Source organism: Scleropages formosus, chromosome 21 (genome assembly GCF_900964775.1).
Source record: "Scleropages formosus chromosome 21, fSclFor1.1, whole genome shotgun sequence".
NCBI classification, from domain to species: Eukaryota; Metazoa; Chordata; class Actinopteri; order Osteoglossiformes; family Osteoglossidae; genus Scleropages; species Scleropages formosus.
The window spans coordinates 14,783,245-14,806,296 of NC_041826.1; the positions used below are offsets into that span (position 1 = coordinate 14,783,245).

The window sequence follows — 23,052 nt, forward strand, 5'->3', positions numbered from 1 at the left end:
GCAATAAACCAAGCAGGGATCCACTGAACGTGTTGCATTTATTGTCAACAACTTTCTGTACCTGCGCTCTGCTGCTAAAAAGCACATACATACTGAAAACCATCAGCTACACATTTCTTGCCAATTGCTGTCGCCACAATCGTTCAGTTAAGCAACGCACGCAATGTGGACGACGGACACGTCCGTGGACTTTCATATACTTCCCATAATGTCCCATTCTCTTAAAACAGCACTCTCGCTTTCCCAAGACGCCAAGAAACGGGAGATTCAGGCGCAATGTACGTTACTGCACTTCCGCTTCATTTGCGCAACTTTTCATCATTTAGTGGACACGCGTGGAAGAAATGTCATTTCACTTATATTGTTTTCCGTAAATTGAAAATTGGGAACCAAAAGCCAAGAGCGGTTACACCAGCATTTCGGATAAAGGGAGTTTGTAAACCGAGGGATGCCTGTACAGTCACGATGAGCGAAAGCCTGCAGGCGAAACATGACCGAAGGTTTTTGTTCTTGTCTTATGTTTCCGAATGACACTTTTCATTTCGCCACGGAGGAGCACCGCCTTGGAGAGCGGCCACCTCTCACAGGAAGGCCGGAGACCAGGGAGCTTCCTGCCCACTTAACCCAGATAGCTAGGTTAATGTGACCCGAATGCTGGGAAAGCGTGGTAAATACCCCTCTGTGCTTCGGCACCGAAAACCAAGTATTTCAGAACAACATTCAACATTTTTTCCGAAGGTTAAATTGAGTCCGGTTCTTCATTTGTTCCTCACGGTTTACAGGAAACTGTAAAAGTGCAGTTGCGCGGTGTCGTGTGCGGTGGCTTGGTGCTCGGCCGTTTCCGGCCTTCGTGGAGTACGGTAATCACAGTAATGACGCTGCTCAAAGCAGCGCACGACGACTAATGGCTGGCTGACGCAGCGGACCCATAATGCACTGTGCTTTATCTCGGTCTGCTGGCCCTGCGCCGCATGGCTGCACATCTGCGTGCTTCGGTGATGGCCTGCGTGCGTGTGTACGACTAGCGAGTGGAAAATAAAATCTAAACAAAAGGCGGTGGGTTTCAGGTGCTCCTTCGAGCTTCTTGCTCTTGTACCCTGGAAAAGGAACTTCGGCTCAGTTGCGCCAGCGAAATACTCAACTGTCAGTCAAGCGACACGTGTCGACTTTGTAATTTCAGCAAAAGCGCTGCACAGCTGCATGCAAAGCAGGGGAGTGTCTTGGACCTTAGAGTAGCTCGGTTGCCCCGCGTCACCGAAAAGGGCGGTCGTCTCTTGTCGCGCGTTAGTTGCGTGTCGTGCGTTAAGGTGGTGCGGTTGTGAATTTCTCTGCAGGAATTAGTAAAGTAGCTGTCCTATCCTACGCAATATGCGTTTGCGGGTGGGGTGCCGAAGCGATCTCGAGGCACTCGGCGCGGTCGCGATCCCCGTTGCTCTGGGCTAAATACTGCCGCGCAGTGTTCATCCCAAGTCGCTTTGGAGAAAAGCGTCTGCCGAATGAATAAATGAAAGTGTAAGAAAGCAGAGATTTATAGGTAGCTTCCCGTTGCGGGCCGTCTAATGGGCGCAAGGCGGAGCAAGGACATGGGACAGGCCGCGGGGCGAAGGACAGATGGGAGGCCAGCTCGGGAACGCTGAGCCTCGAAACACGGACTCATCCGCTCAGTGAATCATTACCATTTGACATGCCCCGTCAGTAATTCCAGCATGACTGCAGTGCTATTGGCAGTCTGCTCTAGATGCTTTCATTGTTAGAAATATTCAATACAGCTGTGTTTTCCGTGCAACGCGATCTCTAGGCTTCCCCGGATGCTACTTTGCAGCTATTCTTGCAGCTTCTTGTTTTCACCGTTTACATAAATAGTTAGTAACACATTTATTGCTGCTCTGTTTTGCACGACCTTTGCAGTATTTGATGTGACAGATATATTAGTTTCCAGGTCAGTACACTAACAGTATGCGCTTTTATGTAAGGTTAATTTTTTTCAGAATAAAACACCGAGTGCGGATCCGATGGCGCTCCACGAAAGTGTGGGAAATGGTGCTGTAATCGTTGCGGCTGTTTGTTGAAGGGCCATGGACCGAGCTGAAGGATTTTGATCATGGGAAATTGGGTTCAGTTCTATGCAAATCCAAATAATGACAAATGGAGGGCTCATAAAAATAGTTTCTGGCACCCAGCACTTCATTATAACGCTGTGACTCACATTACGGTTCTGTCTTTGTTATTGTTACCAAATTACGAATTGCCTCGAGCTTCCTTTCGAATAAACGCTAGAGCAACTGTAATCAATGCCATCTGCGTAACCTTTTTTCTCACCGAAAAATATTGATGTGCTAGGGCAAACATTGCGCTCGCCTTTGCTGATTTAATATTAAAATAACTTTGTGGCTCTTATTCCAGGAAACATTTTTTGACTGAATAGGTAATTCTGTTGGGGTTTGTCAAGGACTGTATTATATCCGAGTTAATTTTAAACAATGAAAAATTATTGAGCCAAAAATAAAACCGCCCTTTTTTCCGATTTCGATGGCGTTTAAATTAGCCACGAATCCACATCTACGGATGCTTTTCTTCAGATCGGTGCACAATGTACAAAAGGGTGTACGGTGTGTTTTTCAGACAAAGAGCTTTAGACAGGGAGCCGCAATTATCGAAACAAAGCAAAGTTTGTTGGATACTGTCATTTTTGCTGGCACTCGTTATTCAAGTAGCTGCCAATAGACTTGAGAGTCGAATCAGAAATACAAAGATGATCATGGCAGATTGCGTGATGCAAATTTATGGAGCTGTTAGGAGATCAAGAGGGAAACTGGTCTGAAAGAGATATGTTTTGAGACCTGTCTTAAATGCCGAGGGCGTCAGGGGACAATACAGCGCAAGTCTGAAACCCGAGACGTAAAGAAACGCAGAAGACTTGGAACTCTAAGCCCGGGTAAGGAAGCAGTTCCACAGAAAGGCAAGGACACTTAGGTGGATTTTGTATGTTTGAAAACTTCCAGAACAAGCAGTGCTGTGTGTGATCAACCTGAAACCCACAGCAGGGTGCTGGTCGGGGCACTTTTTCCTTCCGCTGTTTTGTCTGGGATTTGACGAGCACGGCCACGTGCAAGACGATCTTTGTTCAGAGCTCATCTCTGGAAAGTCAAACAAGCACAGATGGATCCCTGTGATGTAGACGCTGGCTGACCATAAACAATCAGCGGGAGCAAGGAAGACGTGTGCGCGTGCATGCGCGTGTGTGTGTGCGTGCGGTAAAAATCGACCGTTTGTTATCCATTTATTGGTTATATTCGGTTGTTAACCAACATAAGTAAATTAAACTCTGACATAGTGAGGACATCGTGAGAAAAATCTCCTTTTTTTTAACTTTTTGCTTCTCGTCCACCTTTCAGAAATTGAGTTTTATTAGGGTATAGATAGGAATCATTTGTTTCGGTGGGAGATCTCCACAATGATATCACAACATTCGTGCCTTTGCGGGAGCGCACATGCGATGCCAGTCTGTGCGCGTGTGAGAACATGCGTACATCCGTTACTGTGCTCTGCGTTGGCGAACAAGATCTGCAGCCCAGAAATCACCGATTCTGCACCGTCCTGTTCAGCTGAAAGTTCAAACCAACTGTTGGTCAGTGGCGGTCGGCTGGCACAGACATGCAGGACGTCACAGTTCTGGTGCAGCGTGACTTCTCTGGAGTCACCTCCCAAGTTCAGCCTCGTTTTCCACCTCCGCATCTCCCTCCAGAGCGCAGCGCAGCGGCAGCGTGGTGCTCCGATTCCGTGGGAACCCCGCGGTCGGGCCTTCTCGAGGTTTGTCCTTGTCGATTTTGACCGACTTTCTTTGCGCGTTTGTTCTGAATAGAGCGCATGCCCTCGGGGTTCCAGGAGGCCTCTTCGCTACGAACGCTTGTTTGCATTTGCTTACAGCGGTGTAGTAAACCAAAGAGGCGGTCGAACGAATAATTGGCTCCACATCTGGAAAAGACGTGTGTGGCACTCTGATTTATGCAGTGCTTAGTTGTGCTTGAACTAAAACTTATAAATAACCCGAAAGTGAAAAAGTACAAAAAAGTGAAACTGTCAGTGCCTGATCACTTCTAAGATACTCGGGATAATTTAGACGTTTATACAATGGGGCATTTTTACTCTGTTAAATTAGGGTAAGTACCTTGGTCAGTGGAACTACAGCAGAGAGAGGATTTCAGCTGAGGCCCTTCCAGTGGCAGTTGACGGTGATGGCTCTGCACGTGTCTGCTGTGTGTGTGTGTCTGTGTTTGTGTAGATGAGGAGTTCGGGAGTAAACCAGAGCAAAAATCAAGTCACTGCAGGCTTTCAGATAGTCATAGGCCATTCTTGACACCCCCGTCCCCACCGAGTCACGGCTTTCCTGAGAATCGTAGGATGAGGTTTGAGCCGAGGAGACGTTTTCCTGGCGTGACCATGCAGCGCTCCTCGAGAGTGATATTTCACACCTTCACCCTGTTTGGCGCAGCTGGACGCTTTCGTCGAAGCCGCTCGAGCCAGGGTTCCAGCCGGAGGGTCTAGAAACACTACGCTCTCGGTCACAGGTCTGCGAACTCGCTTCTGCTCGTCCTTCACCGCTTTGATCGCCGTGCCATCTGCGGCGCCTTTTTTAGCTCGTGAGCCGCAGCTCTCTCACTCACGCGCAGGGTGGAGCTGCGCTCGCCGGCCAGGGGCGCTAATGACCATATTGGCTACAGCACATAATGACCCAGTGTTTCAGCGGCCCTGCTGCCGCTGCTGCGCGCCACTCTCGGAAAATAACCGCTTCCTGCGCAGCGTCGCAGCCAAAGCGGTGCAGGAAGGCTACCCCTAATGGTGGGTGTGGTCGGCCGAGCTCCGGTGCCCTTGCTCCCTTGGCCTGCGTGAGTCATCGCGGTTCGCAGGAGGATGTAATGTGTGGTGTAATAGTGTAATTATCTCACCACCAGCTGCCTTGTTCGCTTACGGCATTCAATTTTCGTGACGCGCACAGTCCAGAAAGGACAAATTGCCCTACGTCGAGAGGTCTGGGGTTGCGGTATGTGGATGCATTATGCGCAGTGCCGTGATTCCCAGATACACTTTTAGCTCTACCTCTCGGGTTTCTCCGGACAATAGATGGAAACACTTTACTCTCATTAGTTGCTCTGCCAGATCAGATTGTCCAGATGAAGTGAAGCAGGGCTGCTGACCGGTGGCCGCGAACACCTCCTGCTGGTCACAGAGGGACACCTTCGCCACCTTCTTCGCACTCCAGTGTTCCTGCAACCACACCAGGTGATGGGACCCTAGCTCAGAGCACGGTACACCATACTCACTGCTGTGTTCTTTTTTGTCCCTCATCCATTGACTGCCTCTAGCTGCCCTCATCAGTTTCAGGGCTCTGGTTACAGCCTACAAAACCATCAATGGATCTCCTCCCTGTTTATCTACAAGACCTGATTGCTCTCTACAGCCCAACCAGACTGCTATGCTCTTCTACCTCTGCCTGCTTGGTCCCTCACACAAGACGTGCAAAATCAACAGCACAAAGGACTCCAGTGTGGTGGATTGACCTCCCCCCTCTCTCTCAGATCTGCTGAACCCCCTCAACATTAAAAATACATCTCTTTAGGACTGACCTCTCCTGATCTTCTATGTCCTCGATAAATGTGTACATTATTATCTATTCCATAATAATTTTAAAAAAAGCCTCTTTTCAGTGACTCGTGTGAAGGAAAATGGTTTATGCCATGGTATGTGACAAATGGGCTGTACTGTAGAATCATGTGTCTGCATCCAAATCTCTCCTCCTGTTGTTGTCGAAAAGCAGCAGCTCTAATCGCTGCACTACCTGCTGCTCAGTTAACACCGGGTATGTCCTGTCGAGTGCCACCGTTGCTACCGAAAGAGCTGCAGCGCATGTACCAATGCAGGGAAAGTGTGTGTGAGGAGGGCAGTGGAGAGCAGATGCCCTGGCAGATGGAGCAGACCCACACACTACACTTTGTCTTGGAAAAGGTGCTTTTAATGAAGGTCTCCTATGAGTGTTCTTGGTCTGGATGCTGAGGCCCCTGTAGTAAAAGTGATGCTGGGGAGCTGATGTCACCGGCAGATGAGTAGGAGCTGCTGGGGGGCCAGTTACCTAAGTCATTACATAAGGTGCGTATTCAGGTTGTAGAGGTGAAAAAACTGCTTGTGCGGGTCATTTCGTAACTTAATTTTGCAGCAGATGTGGTAATGTCCTGGTTAAGGAAGAACCCAGTAACAGTTCATGTCCCAGGAGCATCCCTGTTGACTCCATAATGCACAAATTTACAGTGTTTGTGTTCCTACGTTCCGTTGATGCTCTTGTTCAGAGTGACATGCAGTGATTTACCCGTTCGTACAGCTTGGTAGCTGCTTAACTGAAACCCTTGCGGGTGAGGAGCCGGATCAAGGTAGGGTGCCACTGCAGAAGGAGGGAATGGAACCCAGATCCCTGGAGCAGAAGGCAGCACCTCTTACTGCAACACTGCTGCCCCAGTTCACGTGGTGAGAAATAGGAGGAGGCACGCTATTAAATATTGACGGGGTGACAAGGCTGCAGGGAGATGCTGAGCCATGTGGACTTCCTGTTTCTGCCGGCATCACCTCAATGGTCTCTGAACCAGACGGGATGATGTCTATGCCCTAGTCCCACAGTCACCAGTCTGCTACTTCCTCCCCTCTGCAGAACAAAAGCTTGCTGGTTGCCTAAATAACCATGTCTTTTTAGATGCAATGGCAACAAAGAACCTTTTGGAACGCTGACTTTCACCTGTATGTTGTGCATCACTCCATCAATGTGCTTTAGGTAGCTGGGTGTGAAAATCCAGTGTCCAGACTGCTTCAAGTTGGACGTTGTCTCGATACAGAATGCCTGGCTTCCACGTCTGATGCTTGTGTGGAGCATAAGCTCGCCGTGTGGAAACGGCGGAGTGCTCATCATGAATAAGGAAATGGGCATATGCTTCCGCTACCGTGTGCCAGCTGCTGCCCGTCAACGCGATGTTATGGGGTTCGCATCTGGGCAACTGTGGGTGCAGAAGCAGCACTGCAACTAGTCCAAACCGGTCCGAAATACACATGCTTCTTCGCTCCAGCAGACACACAAACGCACATACGCACGCACGCGCGCGCTCTGCCAGCCTCATCTATTTTTTTCCTGTCTCTTTAAATCTCTTAACACCCTTTGCGTCAGACCTTGTTAAATTTGAGATGGGCTGCGGAGGAGATTCTCTCTTGCCCTCATTCCCCCCGTCTCTCTCTTCCATTCTTCCGACTCTCTTGATTATGGTGATAGTGACACACGTGAACCGTGTGCTCCACTCATCGCATCCTCTTCTCCCATGTGGAGGTGAACCTAGTCCACACACACAGACACACTCTCTCTCTCTCCCTCTCTTTCTCCTTCAGTTGTCGGGCACCAGTGTGACAGTGGACATTGCGGTGATGGGCGAGGCCCATGGGCTCATCACCGACCTGCTGGCGGACCCTTCCCTGCCCCCGCACACCTGCAGCTCACTCCGTGCTGTTAGCAACCTGCTCAGCGCCCAGCTCACTTTCCAGCCCCTGCACCGGCCCCGCGCCATCCCAGCGGGCCCCTTCAGCGAAGCCTCCACTTGCTCCGACTCCGAGGAGGTCATCGAGCGGGGTGAGAAGCTGGCTATCCCCAAGGTAATGCTCTCGTTTGGTATGATGGGAACACGGGCGGTCAGCATCGTCATCATACCTCTTTGTCAGCTTACTTCGTTGGTTTATCTCCTCTCATGTCTGCTGAGTAGAGCAAAGAGTGTAAAGCAAGACGCTGTGCTGGCAAAGTAGGATTTTGGCTGTGGTGTCCAGGCTGCTATGTTTTTACCAGAGAGGCTGTGAGTTTGGGAAATGCCACACAAAGGTAGGAGGTTCTTTAAATAGTTTCACTATCTCCTCCATGTATCCATTGGAATAAGTCAACAACTGGAGTTCCCTCCTCGGGGGCACATCAGTACAGCCGCTGCAACATCCTGACGTTGGAATCGTGTTCAGTGGCTTAAATTGAATGCTGTACGTGTGGACTCTGCTGAACTGTGCCATCATAAATGATAATTCTGCATCCGAGCGGAGACTGACAGAGTGCAGGATCACATCTGGTCGCATCGCTCAGCCTCTGGTCCCCTTCTGCGGTAGGGACTCCAACCCCTCCCAAGATGGAGTGTAAAATGCATTGTTGTTTGGATATATTTGGTTAGAGGAGATTCATCTGTTAACCTGCACACATGTGGACCTGTTTGAATGTATGAGATCCTTGGGCTGTGGCCTCCCTCTTTCTGTCAGGGCGAAATGTGTTCTTGGGGTTGATGGCATTATGATCCAACAAATGCTGTTAACAAAGGAGTGTTTATCCAACCTTTCTTTTACACTCTAAGACCTGCCTTTTGGTAGGTTAAGGTGGCAGGGATATTTTTCGGCACTTCTGTTAGATACAGCCGTACGTCGAGATACATCCTTTTGAGATGTCTGTGAAGATTTTCAGTTATCCAGGTCATGGCATCTAAAAAAAAAACAAAGCTAAAAGAACAAAGGCAACTGGACTTGCGTGAATTTTCTTGAAACCATTTCACCACTCATCCAAGTGGCTTCTTCTGTTCTAAAATGACTGGTGGGGAGTTCCGGTTTTAAACTTGGAACGTCTATGGGTGGAGCCCATTTGAGACTCTGTCCCCAAAAAGTTTCCTACCCATTTACACCTTGGGTCTGGTGGCTCGGGCCATTAATGAGTCGTTAAGTACTGCTAATTGTAGAAAATAGGACACCACCCAGGTTAATTTCAATAACATCCCCCAATTGGCAGGTGATTATTGGGTTGTTAACAGACCCCAGTCATGTGAGTCTCAAATGGGCTCCACCCATAGATGTTCCAAGTTTAAAACCGGAACTCCCCACCAGTCTTTTTAGAACTGAAGAAGCAATTTGGATGAGTGGTGAAATGGTTTCAAGAAAATTCATGCAAGTCCAGTTGCCTTTGTTTTTTTTTTTATAAAAGATCCTTTTGAGATTTCAGCTTTATGAGGGCTTTCATTTAATAGCCCTGCATCAGTTTATGAGGCATTTACAAGGACAGAACTTGGATTTTGCGCACCCCTCCGCAACTGACTAGCAGGACACCGAAGCCATCGTGTGGTTTTCTCAATTATAGTTCAGCTCATCGCATCTTGGAAAGAGCTGAACAAGTGCAACTACACATGCAGTAATTATAATAACAATCATTGTAATAATAATGATGAGCCGTTCAGTATTATAGATTAATTAATAAAGGGAAACTGCCTTCCAATCTTGGGTAATGAAAATTAATATAAACCACTGAAGCAACTGTGTCCATTTTAATGGGATTTGGACATAGTAGCTAAGACTGTGGGGATGTGGGGCTGCAGTGGGTTCAGCCAGAGCCTCCTGTGTGGTGAGTCTGGGGTTCAAGCCCTGCTTGGGGTGCCTTGCAACAGAGTGCTGTCCTGTCCTGGGTGTGTCCCCCTCCCCCTTCGGCCTTGCGCTCTCTGTTGCCGGGTTAGACCCCTGCTCAGGGCGAGTGGTTTTTGTCGATAAGTGGATGGATGGACTAAGACTGAACTGCTGGAGGCAAAAGAGACTGTTCCAACCCAGCATCGGCACTTTGGCATATGGTGAGGTTAACACAGCCTTACTGAATTTCTCATGTTGCATGTGGCAGGAATTCCCGCCAGTGTCCTCCAGAGTCCACCGCTACCCTCCGACACGTTGTGGAGCACGTGAGCGGAAGAGACGGTCACCCCGGCAAACAGGTCACATTTAGGCAATGTCTTTGTGCATATCCTGGATCAACGCATCTCTTCTGTCAGCACCGGTGTTGGACGGGTATCCTCGTGTGGCGTGCTTGACTTCCCAGGATGGCGCCGTCTGTTCCAGGACGGCGGCCCGTTCTTCGCAACAGGGTCCTACTTTCGCGTACCTGGGACGCGAAGCTACCGACTTGAGGCTCACCCCAATGTCAGCGACACATTTTGCTAACAAGACTGCCAGAGGGGTTATCTCGCAGCTCGTGAAGCGCCACACTTTTGCCCACCCGTCCACCCTCCCGCTTATCTGACAGCACGTCCCCGTTGGCTGCGTGGCTCTCCTGCTGAAAGAAGCCATTTTTCCAGTTTGACCGAGGGGAAAATCTGAGAGCATTTTGGTGCCTTGGTTGAAGTTTCTCTTTCATTTTCACAGCTGTGTCAACAGGACAGGGTCTGGGCAAAATGTGTGAAAGGTTAGTAAAGACTCCAGTGTGGAGTCTTTGGTCTCAAAACACAGGATGTTAAAGAGGTCAAAGAAAGACGCGTAACATTAATGTAAGATAGCGAGGCTGGATCATCGATTAGTCGAGTAGTCCTGACCTAGTTAAGGTGCTTTGCTCCAACTTTGTACATTGTTTCTTCACCAAATTAATTCCAGGCCTAAATGTGGCGAAACCGGTGTCAGGAATGTGATTTTTGACCAACTGCAGCTCCATTTTCAAATGTATTTTTGCTGTGTCTGGTAGACCTGAGACTGCGTAACGAGACCCAAGAAAAACTACAGTGAACATTCAAGTCCAGTTAATTAGATTTCTTCTCTCTGGGGAGGGAACGGAGGCATGAATAACTGGAGGAAGGTAGAATGAAAAAGGGCAGCTAGTTGGAGGTTAGCGGCCTGTGGAAAAACACTGAGGCAGCATTTTCTAAAAGTGCATTGACTGGCATGCATGGTTTTCACTCTTTTAGACTTGATGCTTCCATAATGCGATTCCTAGTAAGAGCTGATGGGTCAGTTCTGTACTTTATTGCAATGCATAGAAAGAAAAAATTCTACATAATAAGTACTTATGACTAAAGTTTAACTCAATCAGATCAGATAGTGAATCTATTTACTCTCAACAGATGCCTGCTGAATAAGCATGGTGACAGCCATCTGTGGTGGGAGGTATTCAACACAGATTAGGAGAAAACTCATCCAGTTCTTTTCAGCTGGTGGCATAGAGGCACAGCCAACAGTCCTGTTTATTGGTGTGGGTTGTTTCAGTCAGCACTTTCTCCTGGACAGCAGCTTTCGTAGACGTTGGCACCATCGTCTTCCGATCAAAGGATCCAGCTTCAAATCCCTGCTTCTGCTGTCGTGTTCTTGAGCAAGGTACTTACACCAGTAACAATTACCCAGTTGTGTACAGTACACATTGTAGGGTGTTTTAAACAGGTGTCAGCTAATAATAACAATGGAGGTGCGCCACTCCACCTTACAGCCTGTGACTTGTGGGTATACCTACTCTGTGAATCTGTTCCCATTAAAAGTGGCTAAAAATGGACCAATGGGTGCCTTTTACGATGAGCTGAAGGTGGTAGCCCTGGTTTGATCAAGCCCTGGACAGGCAAAGCCATGAGGTATTCAAGGAGCAACCCTATCTCCTCAGCCAGGTGTGTCCTAATCACAGTACTCCCAACCCTAAAGATGAGCCTCCACCGCTGACCAAAGAGGTCCCATGGAAAGAGATGAAACAGAAATTTAACACTTGACATTCTGACCACATTTTAGACCCAAGATCTTTGTGTCCACCCACGAAGACTAGTTTGGGAAATGGACGTACAGCAGTGATTTCCGGATCCGTGACACATCTGGAATGGCCAGGCACCACTCTCTCCTCCCCCATTGCAGACAGGATATGATGACGCATTAGAACGATGACGACTGCGACTGAGGACGGATGGCTGCCTCCACCGCTTCTCCTTGCTCCGCCCGTAATTTCCACAGGACAAGAATCACTCTTAAATATTAATGCACTACTGTAGTTGGGAGCATCTGTAGTTTATTTTGAGGTCTCGCGTAGATCCCGATTGTCTCTTTGAAGACCTCTGCGGTGCATGGTGTCATCATCAATCAGTCTGCTAACAATCAGAAATCTCCTATTGGTTGTTACTTGGCTGACTTTACACAAAATGGGAATTTAATTCAGGTTCTTCAAGGTGATACAGGCATATGAATGGACCGAAATAGACATAACATGGTGTGCCTGTTGTTTCACTAACAACAAGAGGCAGCTAAATGCAGGAAAATGTGCGTTTTGAACAGCGTACCGTGATCCCTGAGTGCACTCGGTGTATCCGTACCTGTGGAACGGAAGAACCGAAGCTTCACTTCACATAATGTCATTGCTCTTCCATGCATACAGGTTATTTCGAGTATGTTTGATGTGTAAGGAGTAGTAGTGTCTTTACCAAGAAGAAGCACCTCATCACTGTGCTAAAACACCATTTAAATGTGACACATTTGCTTTTCCATGTAGGGTTGGCAGATTTCATGCGCTGGTGATTGGAAAAACCAGTAACGGGCACCTTCTCTGTCTCCATCTCCTGTCACACACTAAGGGACAGGCACACATTGTGTTCAGTGTTACAGGACAGTACCCTGCATGGAGGCGCTTCCCCTCCTCACTCTCACTTTGTCATACTTTGGAAAGCAGCGAGATTGAGCACGGCGTTCCGGATACCGCGAACGCGCCGGGCTGTCCGACGGCGCCGTGGTTTGCGTGACTGAGCCGGGATGCGTGACCGTATTCGGTCTGTGTGCTCTGCAGCGCCTGAGACGGAGCCTGCCCCCCGGGCTGCTGAGGAGAGTCTCTTCCACGTGGACCACCACCACCTCCGCCACGGGACTGCCTACCATTGAGCCCGGCCCCGTGCGCCGCGACCGCAGCGCTAGCATCAAGGCCTACCACGACATTCCCACCTGCAGGTAATGCCGCTCGATGCTTCCTTTCTTTCTCGTACCCTCTCAAGGGACCAAAAGCTCACTGGACTCACTTGTGGACCATAAGCTCGAGCCCTCGCGCCATTCGCGAGCTGGCTGCTCGATATGAGGGAGACAAAGCACTGTCTCGGATTCTCTCTGGCTTTGCACCGGGGTGGGGTCTTTGCGGGGCGAGGCTTTCAATTTAGCTTTGGCCACACACCTGTAAGAGGAGCCTTGGATCAGTGGAGGTTGGGGTGACACATGGTCAGAAACCCAGGCACTCCTTGCTGGAGCCCATATGGAGCCTCGATAAGGTACAGCGAAAAACGAAACGTCAACTGGCAGGCGGCTTCCCGCACCGAGGTGGCTCGCAGCACGGGCCAAGTCCCCAAAATGCATCTTCCATCCACTCCAGGAGTGCGCATGAGCCCTACGCACATGTGCGCACGTCATTGTGATATCCATGTTCGTATGCGCTAATAGCAGTTTAGCTCCCGACGCTGCGGCTGCTCACGCATCTCATTTCCGAAGTCCCAAAAAGTTGATGAATTCTTCCAGTTTACGCTTTTCCTTAGCTGACCTGTGCTTGTCATTGATAGTACTTCAACAAGCAGGTTTGCTTCATTCATTCTCTCTGCTCTTATCTGTAAAAGAGAATATTTCCCCAGAGCAGATTAGGAGGCTTTTTCGCACGGCCTTCAAATCTCAGGAAACCCACGAGTTTGTGCACCGAGTTATTCCGGATGATTCTGCGGCGTCCTTTTCGAGAAGCCGCGGATACCCGTGCACTCTGCCCAAGGGTCCCTCGCTGTGAATTTAACTGCGTGCTTTTACAAAGCGCACACGTTCGTACCGGCTCGCTCCCCCGATAAACACTGTTCCCAGCTCAGGGTGCTGTACGCATGCTATACAACAGCTGCTGTATGTTGCGCAGAATAAATCATTCCGCAGACGAACGTCTGAGCGGCCTTTTAGGGTTCGGTGCGATAAATTTTAACGACTACAACTCTAACCGTAAATGCTTGAGAGTATCCTGTTGCAACTGCACTCTAATTCCAAGACTTAATCTAATTACCATGAAATACGGCCTACAGGCAGAAAAGCGACTGTAAATATGAAATGGTTTACGATCTGACCCCCAGCCCAAGACTACAGCGTCTCCAAAAGAGCTGATAAGAGGCCGAAAGCGGCTGCGTAAGGCTGCGCCGTGGACCGCGAGGACAGCTGCTCCGTCTCCCCCTCTCGTTTTACGACACGGACATGAAAGTTGTCCTTGGCGCCGACTTCCCCTACTTCGTAAATAGCGATGCTTCCTGGCAGTGGGAGCCAGGGTAAACTCCTTCTTGGTGACCCACCTCTAAATCTGATGCTTTTCGAGGGGTGTCGGTGGGGGTGGGCTTGAAACGAGAGTACGCAGCTCCATCCCCAGAAAGGCTTTGCCTGCTGTTTGTTTAGGACTCTTTATTCTCCATATACGGACGACTGCCGTTTTTTTTTTTTAATTCATATTTTATACAAATCCGTAGAAATATTTCTATTCCCCTCGCCGCGAGACCGAGTTTTATTACACCTCGTGACGACGGTTTGGGATAACCATCTCTAATAGTAATGCTCCGGTCCCCCACAACCCGTCTCCTAGAGACACAATAGTCCAAAACAGACACTGTCCCTGCGTCTCATCACAGCGCCTCGGCGGAAGCCCTCTGTTGACACGGCTCCTATTTATTTAGGCTCCGGCCGGAGGGAAACCGCAGCGGCTGCAGTAGCGGAACACTCCTCCGTTTCCAGGTGGGACGACGAGTCCCGCAGTGTCTGCGCAGACCTCACTTAATGTCTTAAACATCTGCACCCGTGGCGCTGGGTCCGCGGCCGGCACGTGTGTTTCGGCCCTTCTCGGAACCTCGGCTGCAGAGTTCCGCTCTAACGGCCCTTTCGGGAACGATTCCGTTCGGTCGGAGGCGGCGCCGGACCACGAGCGCCGAAAGCATCGAAGACGAGGCAGCGCCGTGGCCTCAGGTGCGACATCGGCGGATTACTACACGCGCTCTCCTGTCTTGTTCACGCGTACGTTCGTGGGCGAGCCGCTCGCTTCGTTTGGGCTTCCGTCCGCAGCCGCGCTATGATTGGCCGAATCGCGGCGACTGCGTCCACGGGAGAGGAAACGGGAGGAGGGCTTAGGCGCTATTGATCTGAACAGGAACGCGGCCCCAAATCAGGCATGCGGGTTCAACTCTTACGCAGCCTACACCGTTTTACCGCAGTAAGTGCGGCGCAGCGCAGAGCCCGGTTCGTCAGCTCATGTCGCAGCGGTCGTGGTTGACTGAAATCTTGTGTGAGGTGGTTCAGAAGCACACACACACACACACGGGGGGCAGGGGACACACCCAGGACGGGACGCCAGTCCATCGCAAGGCACCCCAAGCGGGACTCGAACCCCAGACCCACCGGAGAGCAGGACCCGGTCCAACCCACTGCGCCACCGCACCCCCGGTTCAGAAGTACAATTAGAATTAATTTCATTTACAGTGGAGGCAGTCCGTGCGGCCTAGAATGTGTGTGTTCTTTTTATTATCCGTTCATTTATCTGGTGCTTTTCGCCAATGCAAATGAAAACGTTTTTTTACTCAGCTTCTTTCAATTACCTGACCATTCGTACAGCTGCCTAGTTTTTACTGCGTCAGTTCAGGGTAAGTACCTTGCTCGGTGGCTCTACAGCAGGGAATGGAACATCTGGTAAATTTATTTGCATGGCCGACATTTTCCTACAAAGCAGCTTACAGTGTTTTACCGCCATTTTTACAGTTTTAATTCCAGGTAAGTACTGTACCTTGATCAAGGGTACTAGAAAGGGTAGGAGGACTCGTACCTGGGTCCTTAGAGTGCAAGGTGACGGCGCAGACCTCTGCACTGCCTGCATCCCGAAATCTTGTTTATTATTTACTGTAAAATAGTGATTCTTCTTTAAAAGTTTGCGCTTTACCAACTGTAAGTTCTGCGTATTAAGCATATTTTTTTCCTTTTCTGTTCCATTTTTTCCACTCAAGGAAAGTGACACACGGTATATATGCATCGTAGCACAACGCGAGTGGAACAGCTTAAACGCCGGACGCCTTATCGGTTGCGGGGCAGCGTGTGGAGAACCGCCAGGGTGTCCGTTCAGCATCAGGGCCCGTGGGGCGAGGCGCTCTGCTCAGGGGTGCAGCGCTCTGGCTGTTTACCATGGATCGGGGCGCCGTTCGTTTGGGCCCTGACTCGGCACTTATGCGTCCTCTTCTTGCGAGTTCCAGCCTAGAAGCTTCCGTGGCGAATTAATACCGAAAAGCGTAACGCGGCGTGGGCTGCGCAACGTTACGATAAGCCGAACGAGGGGAACTTCTGAGAAATGGCAGGGCCCATTTTTATGTTTCCCATCACGCAGTAATGACCCTAATTTCTAGTAATATTTCTGCAGCCCTCGAAGGCCTCAGCACATCTGTCTTGGCTGTGGCAGATGAAGGAAGGCATGGAACTCACAAGCCCTGCGTTATAGCAGTGGTTGCAGCAGCTCTCCTAGGCAGCATTCGGTGTCCCGAAGCAACGTAAAAATGAATTTTGATGAAAAAAGTCAAACTGCAAAATCCGGCCCTTGATAATACTTCTGTGTTCAAAATTGTGTGTGTGTGTGTATGTGTGCGCGCGTGCGCGAATGCACACACTCTTGTCTGTTCTCGCCAGCCTTCAAAACTGTATCTGCATTTTGGGGTCCTGCAGTGGTTAGGGCTGTTGCCGTGTATTAGGATGGTTGCTGGTTCAAATCCTTCTGCTGCTGTATCGTCTTTGACCGAGGTAAATAACCTGAGTCAATACGGTACGAATGTCCCGCTGTATAAGTTACGTCGTTGTAAGCGGCTCGTCGTTCGCTGTCGGGTTTGAACGTTCGAACGGGAGTCAGCTGAGTGCGGAATGTTTATCCGAGAACCCAGAAGGCCAGAACAAGGTGATGGGACCGGGGAGGGGCTCGCCATGGTGGATGCAGGCTGTTGGCCCCCATGGCAGCCTCTGGCCAGTCTCACCTCTTCTTCTCCCGTGGTATCTGATGTGTGAGGTGCCCTTCTGAAGAGTAAGAGCAAACCCATTAGGATGACAGGATCTGAATGAAGACACGGGGCCGGTCTGTGCCGAGCGAGAGGAGGTCCCTCTGGCCAGCAGTATTTCCTCCTTTACTGTGTCCCTGTGACACCTTCATTAATCCCCACAAGTTAAGCACCCCAAGTGTCATAGGGGGGCTTTACAAGACAAGCTACCCCAACCCACCGCGGTAAGCGCATGAGCCCGGGGCTCTTCGCATAGCATTGCACACATTATTTCTGTATGATTGTTGATGCTGACGTCATGTCCCGTGTCCCCCCGATGTCTTTACTGACCAGGAGCTACGGAGTATGCAACGATTAGGCATTTCGGTGGGGGGCATCAGGCAGCACGTTGGTTCGAGGCACTGCCTTTCCATTGGAGGGTCATGGGTTTGGATCAGTGTTCCTGCTGTAGTACCCTTGAATGAGGTACTTACCGTAAAAATTGCTCCAGGAAGAATACCCAGCTGTATAAGTGAGCGCAGTGTATGACCCTAGTGTTTTAATATCATCCAGATAAAGGTTAATCACAATGATTGGCTTAAAACCTAAGTCAAGTTTACAGATTCGGTTTTGATCATGACCGTTTGCTCCTATTCATGGCTCAGTAATTATTAGTCTGGAAATGTCTTGCCTTCTTCTTGAGTTTTTCATGTGTTTTTGATAAACCCTTTCATAAATAAAGGCATGAGGTTAACTTGGTCTTTCTTCATCCTCTGGGATGCCTTTGCTACAACCTGGTTCAAACCAGTCTCAGGGGGCCCAAACAATGGAGTCGCCACAGTGCATAATTAAAACTAATAGACATTTTTTTAAAAAAATAATAGTAGTAATGTTTAAGGTATCATCTGAGGAGTTACACAGCGGCGGCTCACCAAACACACATACCGAATAGCGCGCGCTCTCGATTTTGCTGGAGATGATTTGGGAAATCCACTGCAAGACCATCCATGTTTCTGCTGCCGCCGCCTACAGAGTTTCCACCCGCGCTGCTTTATTGACCTAAACTGATGTGATGTTTGTGCGCAGATGAGTTAAAGCAAACTATGCACAGGCTGCTCGTTTCTGCTGCCACATGAATGGCTTATACCCCGAGGCACTGTGCTCCCTGTTGATCTTTCCCTCATGATGTAACTGTGCCCAAAAGGTTTCCTCTTACTAAGAAACCTCGCCTCACTTGTCCTGCTCCCTACCTTTCCGTGTCCTGCTCCGAGGACAAAACCACCTTGGGGACTCTGAGCTCTTCGGTCCCTGGAAACACTGCTCTTCCCACACACTGGCACTAGGGGGCGCCCCTCATTCGTCTCCCCGCTATATGCTCCTGTTTGAGACTTGCGCCCTAAAACGTCCTCCTCTGAAAGAGACGCGTGTGAAAAAGCTCAGTGCTTCTTGCATGGAACGGCAAGATATCGATATGCATTTGTGTGAAGGCTGACCTTCGACCCCTCTCTGTTTCACAGCTGTGGAAGGCCTGTCATTAAACTCAGCCATGGCGGGGGATCGATGGACAGAGGAGACAGAATGCGCCGCAATGGTGAGCCGAGTCTCTTTTCCTTCCTCACCTGTGCCAGGTGTGCGCGGCGTGCTCAGCGTAATGTTCATATGGCCACTTCAGAACAGAAGATGAGTCCAAAGTAAATGGTTTCTTGCAATAGATATCGCTTATCAGAAAGATGCGGTTGCAGGGTTTGCATTTATTTTTATTCATTTGTCCGATGCTTTCCTCCAAAGCGACTTACTTACATCTCAGCGAATAATGCAAAAAGCACATTACACCAACGGAAGGAGAGATTTGGATGCAGATCCAAATAGGCAGCTGGTAGTATAGTGGTTAGAGCCTTTGGACCCAAAGGTTACAGATTTGAATCTCATCTCTGGCTGTAGTACCTTTGAGCAAGGTACTTACCCTAAAATTGATCCAGTAAAGTTACCCACCTGTATAAATGGGTAAATGATTGTCAGTAGATTAACATTGTAAGTCCTTTGGAGAAAAGTGTCAGCTAAATGAATGAATGTAAATGATGCAGACGTGATTTTTAAATACAGTGAATTTGTCGCGTAATACTTTGTAAACCAGTCAAAATGACATGAGTAGCTGCATGTAGGGTTTTTAAAAAATTATTGAACAGATAGCATAGTACACATTTATTGTGGACATAGGAGATCAGGGGAGAAGTGTCTGAAAGAAATGCGTTTTGAGACCCTTCTTGAACGTTGAGAAGGATTCAGCAGCTCTGAGTGACAGAGGGAGGTCAATCCACCGCATCGGAATCACCTTTGTGCTTTTGATTTTGCACCTCGGCAGAGGCAAAAAAAGGGTTTGGAAGGGGTTTGCAAAGTTGAGCATTTCTGAGGTCCAGTGGTTGTCCAGACCATGTGAATGACCTGTGTGTGTGTGTGTGTGTCTGTCTGTCAATCTCATGTTAATCATACTGTATGACCTGTTTATTTAAAGTGTGGGACAAGGCAGCTGAAGTGACCTTCAGATCATCAATATATGTCATACTGCTTTTCTAAGTCTTAGCAGCCCCAACACCACAGAGCTGAGAAACGTTTCAAAGAGTGGAGCGGGTTACAGTGTAAGAGTGTGAGCGCCAGAAGAGCGTCAGAGCAGCCCGTGAGACCTGCTCTCCGATGCATTTTTTTGGAGGTAACCGCGTGATCATTGGCTGGCAACCCGAACAAATTCTTCATCTACCTCAACTAAAGCTCCAGGTCCAAGAGTGCTTCTCGCTCGCCACGGCCACTGCGCTGCTCCCAGGCGCGGCCCCCAGCACAGGGATTCGCCCAGTAACTCATTCGCTCCAAGATCCTCGCCATCCTGCGGTCGAGACCTGAAGCTGGAGGAAGCGGCGAGGCGGTAACTGTGCGCGCGTGCCCCGGCCTCGTTCTCATGCCGCCCTCTTACCCGCAGACGACGCGGCCGTGGCATCGTCGGACTACGAGAGCACCCATGAGACCAACCACAGTGACAGCAGCGACGTTACACAGAACGAGGAGGAGGCCGAGGCCAACGCGAAGCCCACGGACCCACACGAGGCCTGCAGAAGCCACCGCTCAGACAGTATCCTCCTGCATCCCCTGATACCCCCTGAGGTACCTTTTTGCCGCACCCAAATGTGGCTTCTCTTACCAGCTCGTCGGTGTGCTGTATATAAACGTAAGAGCTGCCTCACACCTCCTCTGTACATGAGACGCTGTTGCCAACTCAGAGCTTAAACTCTGTGACCCAAAATGCCATAGGGCATACATTTTACAAAAACACATAGAGCCAGTGTTCAGGAGGTGGGATTCAAACCTACAACCTCCAGATGTGAAGGCAGCAGCGCTTATGGCTGCGCTGCCTGCCGCTTCCTTCCATGGGCGCTGAGGTGAACGAAGACTCACTTCGGTCAGTCTTGGCCTACCTGTCTTTTATTTTGGGTTCCACTGGTGCTTCTCGGATCCTTACCCTTACAGTCCTCGTCCCGGTCTGCAGGACACGAACGCGGCCCCGAACCCTGGTTTGCAGGCTGCAGCACTGAGGGGTAGGTTAACTTCAGCGTGTCCCTGACTCACAGCCGTCGGCTGCGGCCCCCTGTCCCGCAGGACAAGCCCATCTTGGCTCCCGAGCCCCTGATCATGGAGGATCTCGAACCCCTCATGAACCAGCTCAACGATTGGAACTTCCCCATCTTCAGCCTGGTGGAGAAGACCCACGGCAAGTGTGGTCGCATCCTCAGCCAGGTGAGCACCGGGCCTCCTCCACGTGTGCCGCCCATCTGGCTTGCGGGCGATGGTCTGTCACCCTTCTCATTAATATTAAAATTAACAATGTAGAATTAATGAGTGATGAATGAATAATGTACGGTACCGGTTAAGGATTTGCGTACACTTGCCGGAACCTGTTTTCAATGTGTTTGGTGCAAACGTTTGATGAGGGAAAGGGGGATCGTGTTTTCCCAGGGATGAAGGACACTCGGGGTGCGGTGGGGTGGGGAGGGGGGTCGTGTGCTTTGACTCGTCTGTCCAGCTTGTCCCAGACGAGCGTTTCCCATTTTGCCCGCATGTACTCACACGTTACACTGGCACCGTACCTGTCCGCACCTCAGGCTGGGCTTCATCGTCGCTCCTGTAACAAGTCAGTTATGCTGGTGTCTCATGTGTTCGAGGAGATTTATCGGGAAACTTCCGTTGCTTGTTTTCCTTATGTAATGTTCGTAACTCGGGAGCGGAGCGGATGGGTGCAGAAATCCTGCTTTCCAGCCTGAGTCCAAGGTGAGAGGAGGCTGAGCTCTACTTGGCAGCGGGTGCGCCACCGCGAGAAGTTTGGCCTCGAACCCGAGCCGCGGATGTGGAAGAGAGGACCCCGAGCGCACGGAGCTGTCCTTGACCCTTACGCGGTCTGACAGTTCTCAGCAGTTCGCTAAAACAGGAAACGTTTCACAGGACACGACGTGGCTGTTTGGTCGGCACTTTGGCAGCGCGGTGCTCAGGCCTCCTGAAGAGGATCTGTAAGGAATCACGTGTCCTAAGCGGACGGAGCTCCTTGGACCCGGTGCAGTGCCCGCCCCCCCACGTCGCGTCCCAGCAGCGCGCAGGACCCGAGGCTCCGAGCTTCTCCTTGCAATTTCACGTGTCCCTGTGGCTTCCTCTCTCCTCCAGAACGACTTACATTATTCATTTTTCCGACCGGCGGCTTTTATCCAAAGTAACTGTCACAGCTCGCAGTCTCGGGCCTTTGTGCAGAACGGCGTTCGACGGAGTCTCCGAGCATCCGCGGCGGAAAGCCGCACCCAGAGCCGAGGCGTGCGCAAGCTTCGTTCCGTAGCAGTGTGATACCGAGCCGGACGGAGCCTGCGTGAGCGTGGTGTGCTGGCACCGGTGCGAATGCTTGTGGGCGACCGGCTCGGTGAAGTTCGCTCCTTTTCCCGGCTTTGATAGCCCAGAAGGCACCGGGACGGGACGGGGCGGGCGGCTGCGGGGTCGCCGCCGCTGCGAGACGCGCAGGCCAGCATAGCGGAGGACCGCGCATTGCGGTACGAAATGCCCTTGATAGCGACACGCGGGCGCCGAGGTCACAGCGACCCCTGCTGGTTTCCAGCATGAACTGTCAGTCGCCGCATTCCGTCAATGAGCTGCTCGCGAAAAATAGCTTTCGACGTCAGCGCCGCTGCAGGCCGAACGTCTAATCCTTTTCAAAACAATATGCGGAGCATAAAGGAGAACATGGTTTGCAGGCTGCTTTGATTGAAGTGTATCTGTCTGTGAAATGTCCTAATAGAGACAGGCAGCGTGGTAAAGCCACGGGCAACGGCATAGTAAACTAAAGAAGCAGGCGGGGGGGGGGGGCAGGCTCGGTCAGAAGGCCGGCGCCGGGAGCGCGGCGAATCGGGGAAAGGACGCCGCTGGGGAAGTCTGACCCGTGTCGACGCTTGCGTTCCAGGTCTCGTACAGACTCTTTGAGGACACCGGCCTCTTCGAGACCTTCAAGATCCCTAAGCGGGAGTTCATGAACTACTTTCACGCGTTGGAGAGCGGCTACAGAGACATTCCATGTGAGTGACGGCCGGGACGTCTCCTGCTGTTCGCTTTTTGGCGCGCTGGCAGGGACTGGCTGCTGTTTGTCCCGCTCCGGTGCTACAAATCGAAAGTGATGGTTGTGCTCTGGATGTGCCGAAGGAGCCTGTAGCATCTCCTCTTCCTCCTATAAGTGTCACACTGTCACAGTCATCGCTGCTTCTTACATGTAACTCGGGTTAAATTTTAAGTCTTGGTAGACAAACGCTGCTTTCTTTTTTAAAACTGATGTTTGAGCTCTAATGGTGCCCGCTAGTGACCACTTTCTGTTACGCCGCGTCTTCAGTTCAAGACACAAGTGGGACAGAAGGCTCGTTTGCTGCTTGTGTTGTTCGTAACTCCAAAACCACTTTTAACACTCATGCAGAGTTCATAAAAGTTTGATTTATTCATTGGTTACGTAAAGATCTCGGATGTGAACGCTCCCTTTTGTTAACCGCTTGTCGAAGCGAAGGTTGTGGTGGTGTGGAGTTGGAACACACACACACACACACACACACACCTGTGAACATGGACAAGATGAAAACTCTCCAAAGGCTGAGCAGCATTTGAACCCAGAGCCGATGACCCGGCAGCACTACCTCCTATTGAAATGGCTCCTGCAGTAAATTTTTCATAATTGCTG

General features: G+C 50.3%; 1 protein-coding gene across 1 annotated transcript in view; it reads left to right on the forward strand.

Annotated features, from left to right (window-relative positions):
- The window catches only part of pde3a (phosphodiesterase 3A, cGMP-inhibited), a 73,269-nt gene that overhangs the window by 45,232 nt on the left and 4,985 nt on the right, over nucleotides 1-23,052 (forward strand). Inside the window, exons 2-7 of the mRNA XM_018726209.2 lie at nucleotides 7,420-7,680; nucleotides 12,605-12,762; nucleotides 18,329-18,402; nucleotides 19,783-19,964; nucleotides 20,457-20,594; nucleotides 22,294-22,405. Of these exons, the coding sequence (XP_018581725.2) occupies nucleotides 7,420-7,680; nucleotides 12,605-12,762; nucleotides 18,329-18,402; nucleotides 19,783-19,964; nucleotides 20,457-20,594; nucleotides 22,294-22,405 (925 nt within the window). The remainder of the gene's footprint in view (nucleotides 1-7,419; nucleotides 7,681-12,604; nucleotides 12,763-18,328; nucleotides 18,403-19,782; nucleotides 19,965-20,456; nucleotides 20,595-22,293; nucleotides 22,406-23,052) is intronic.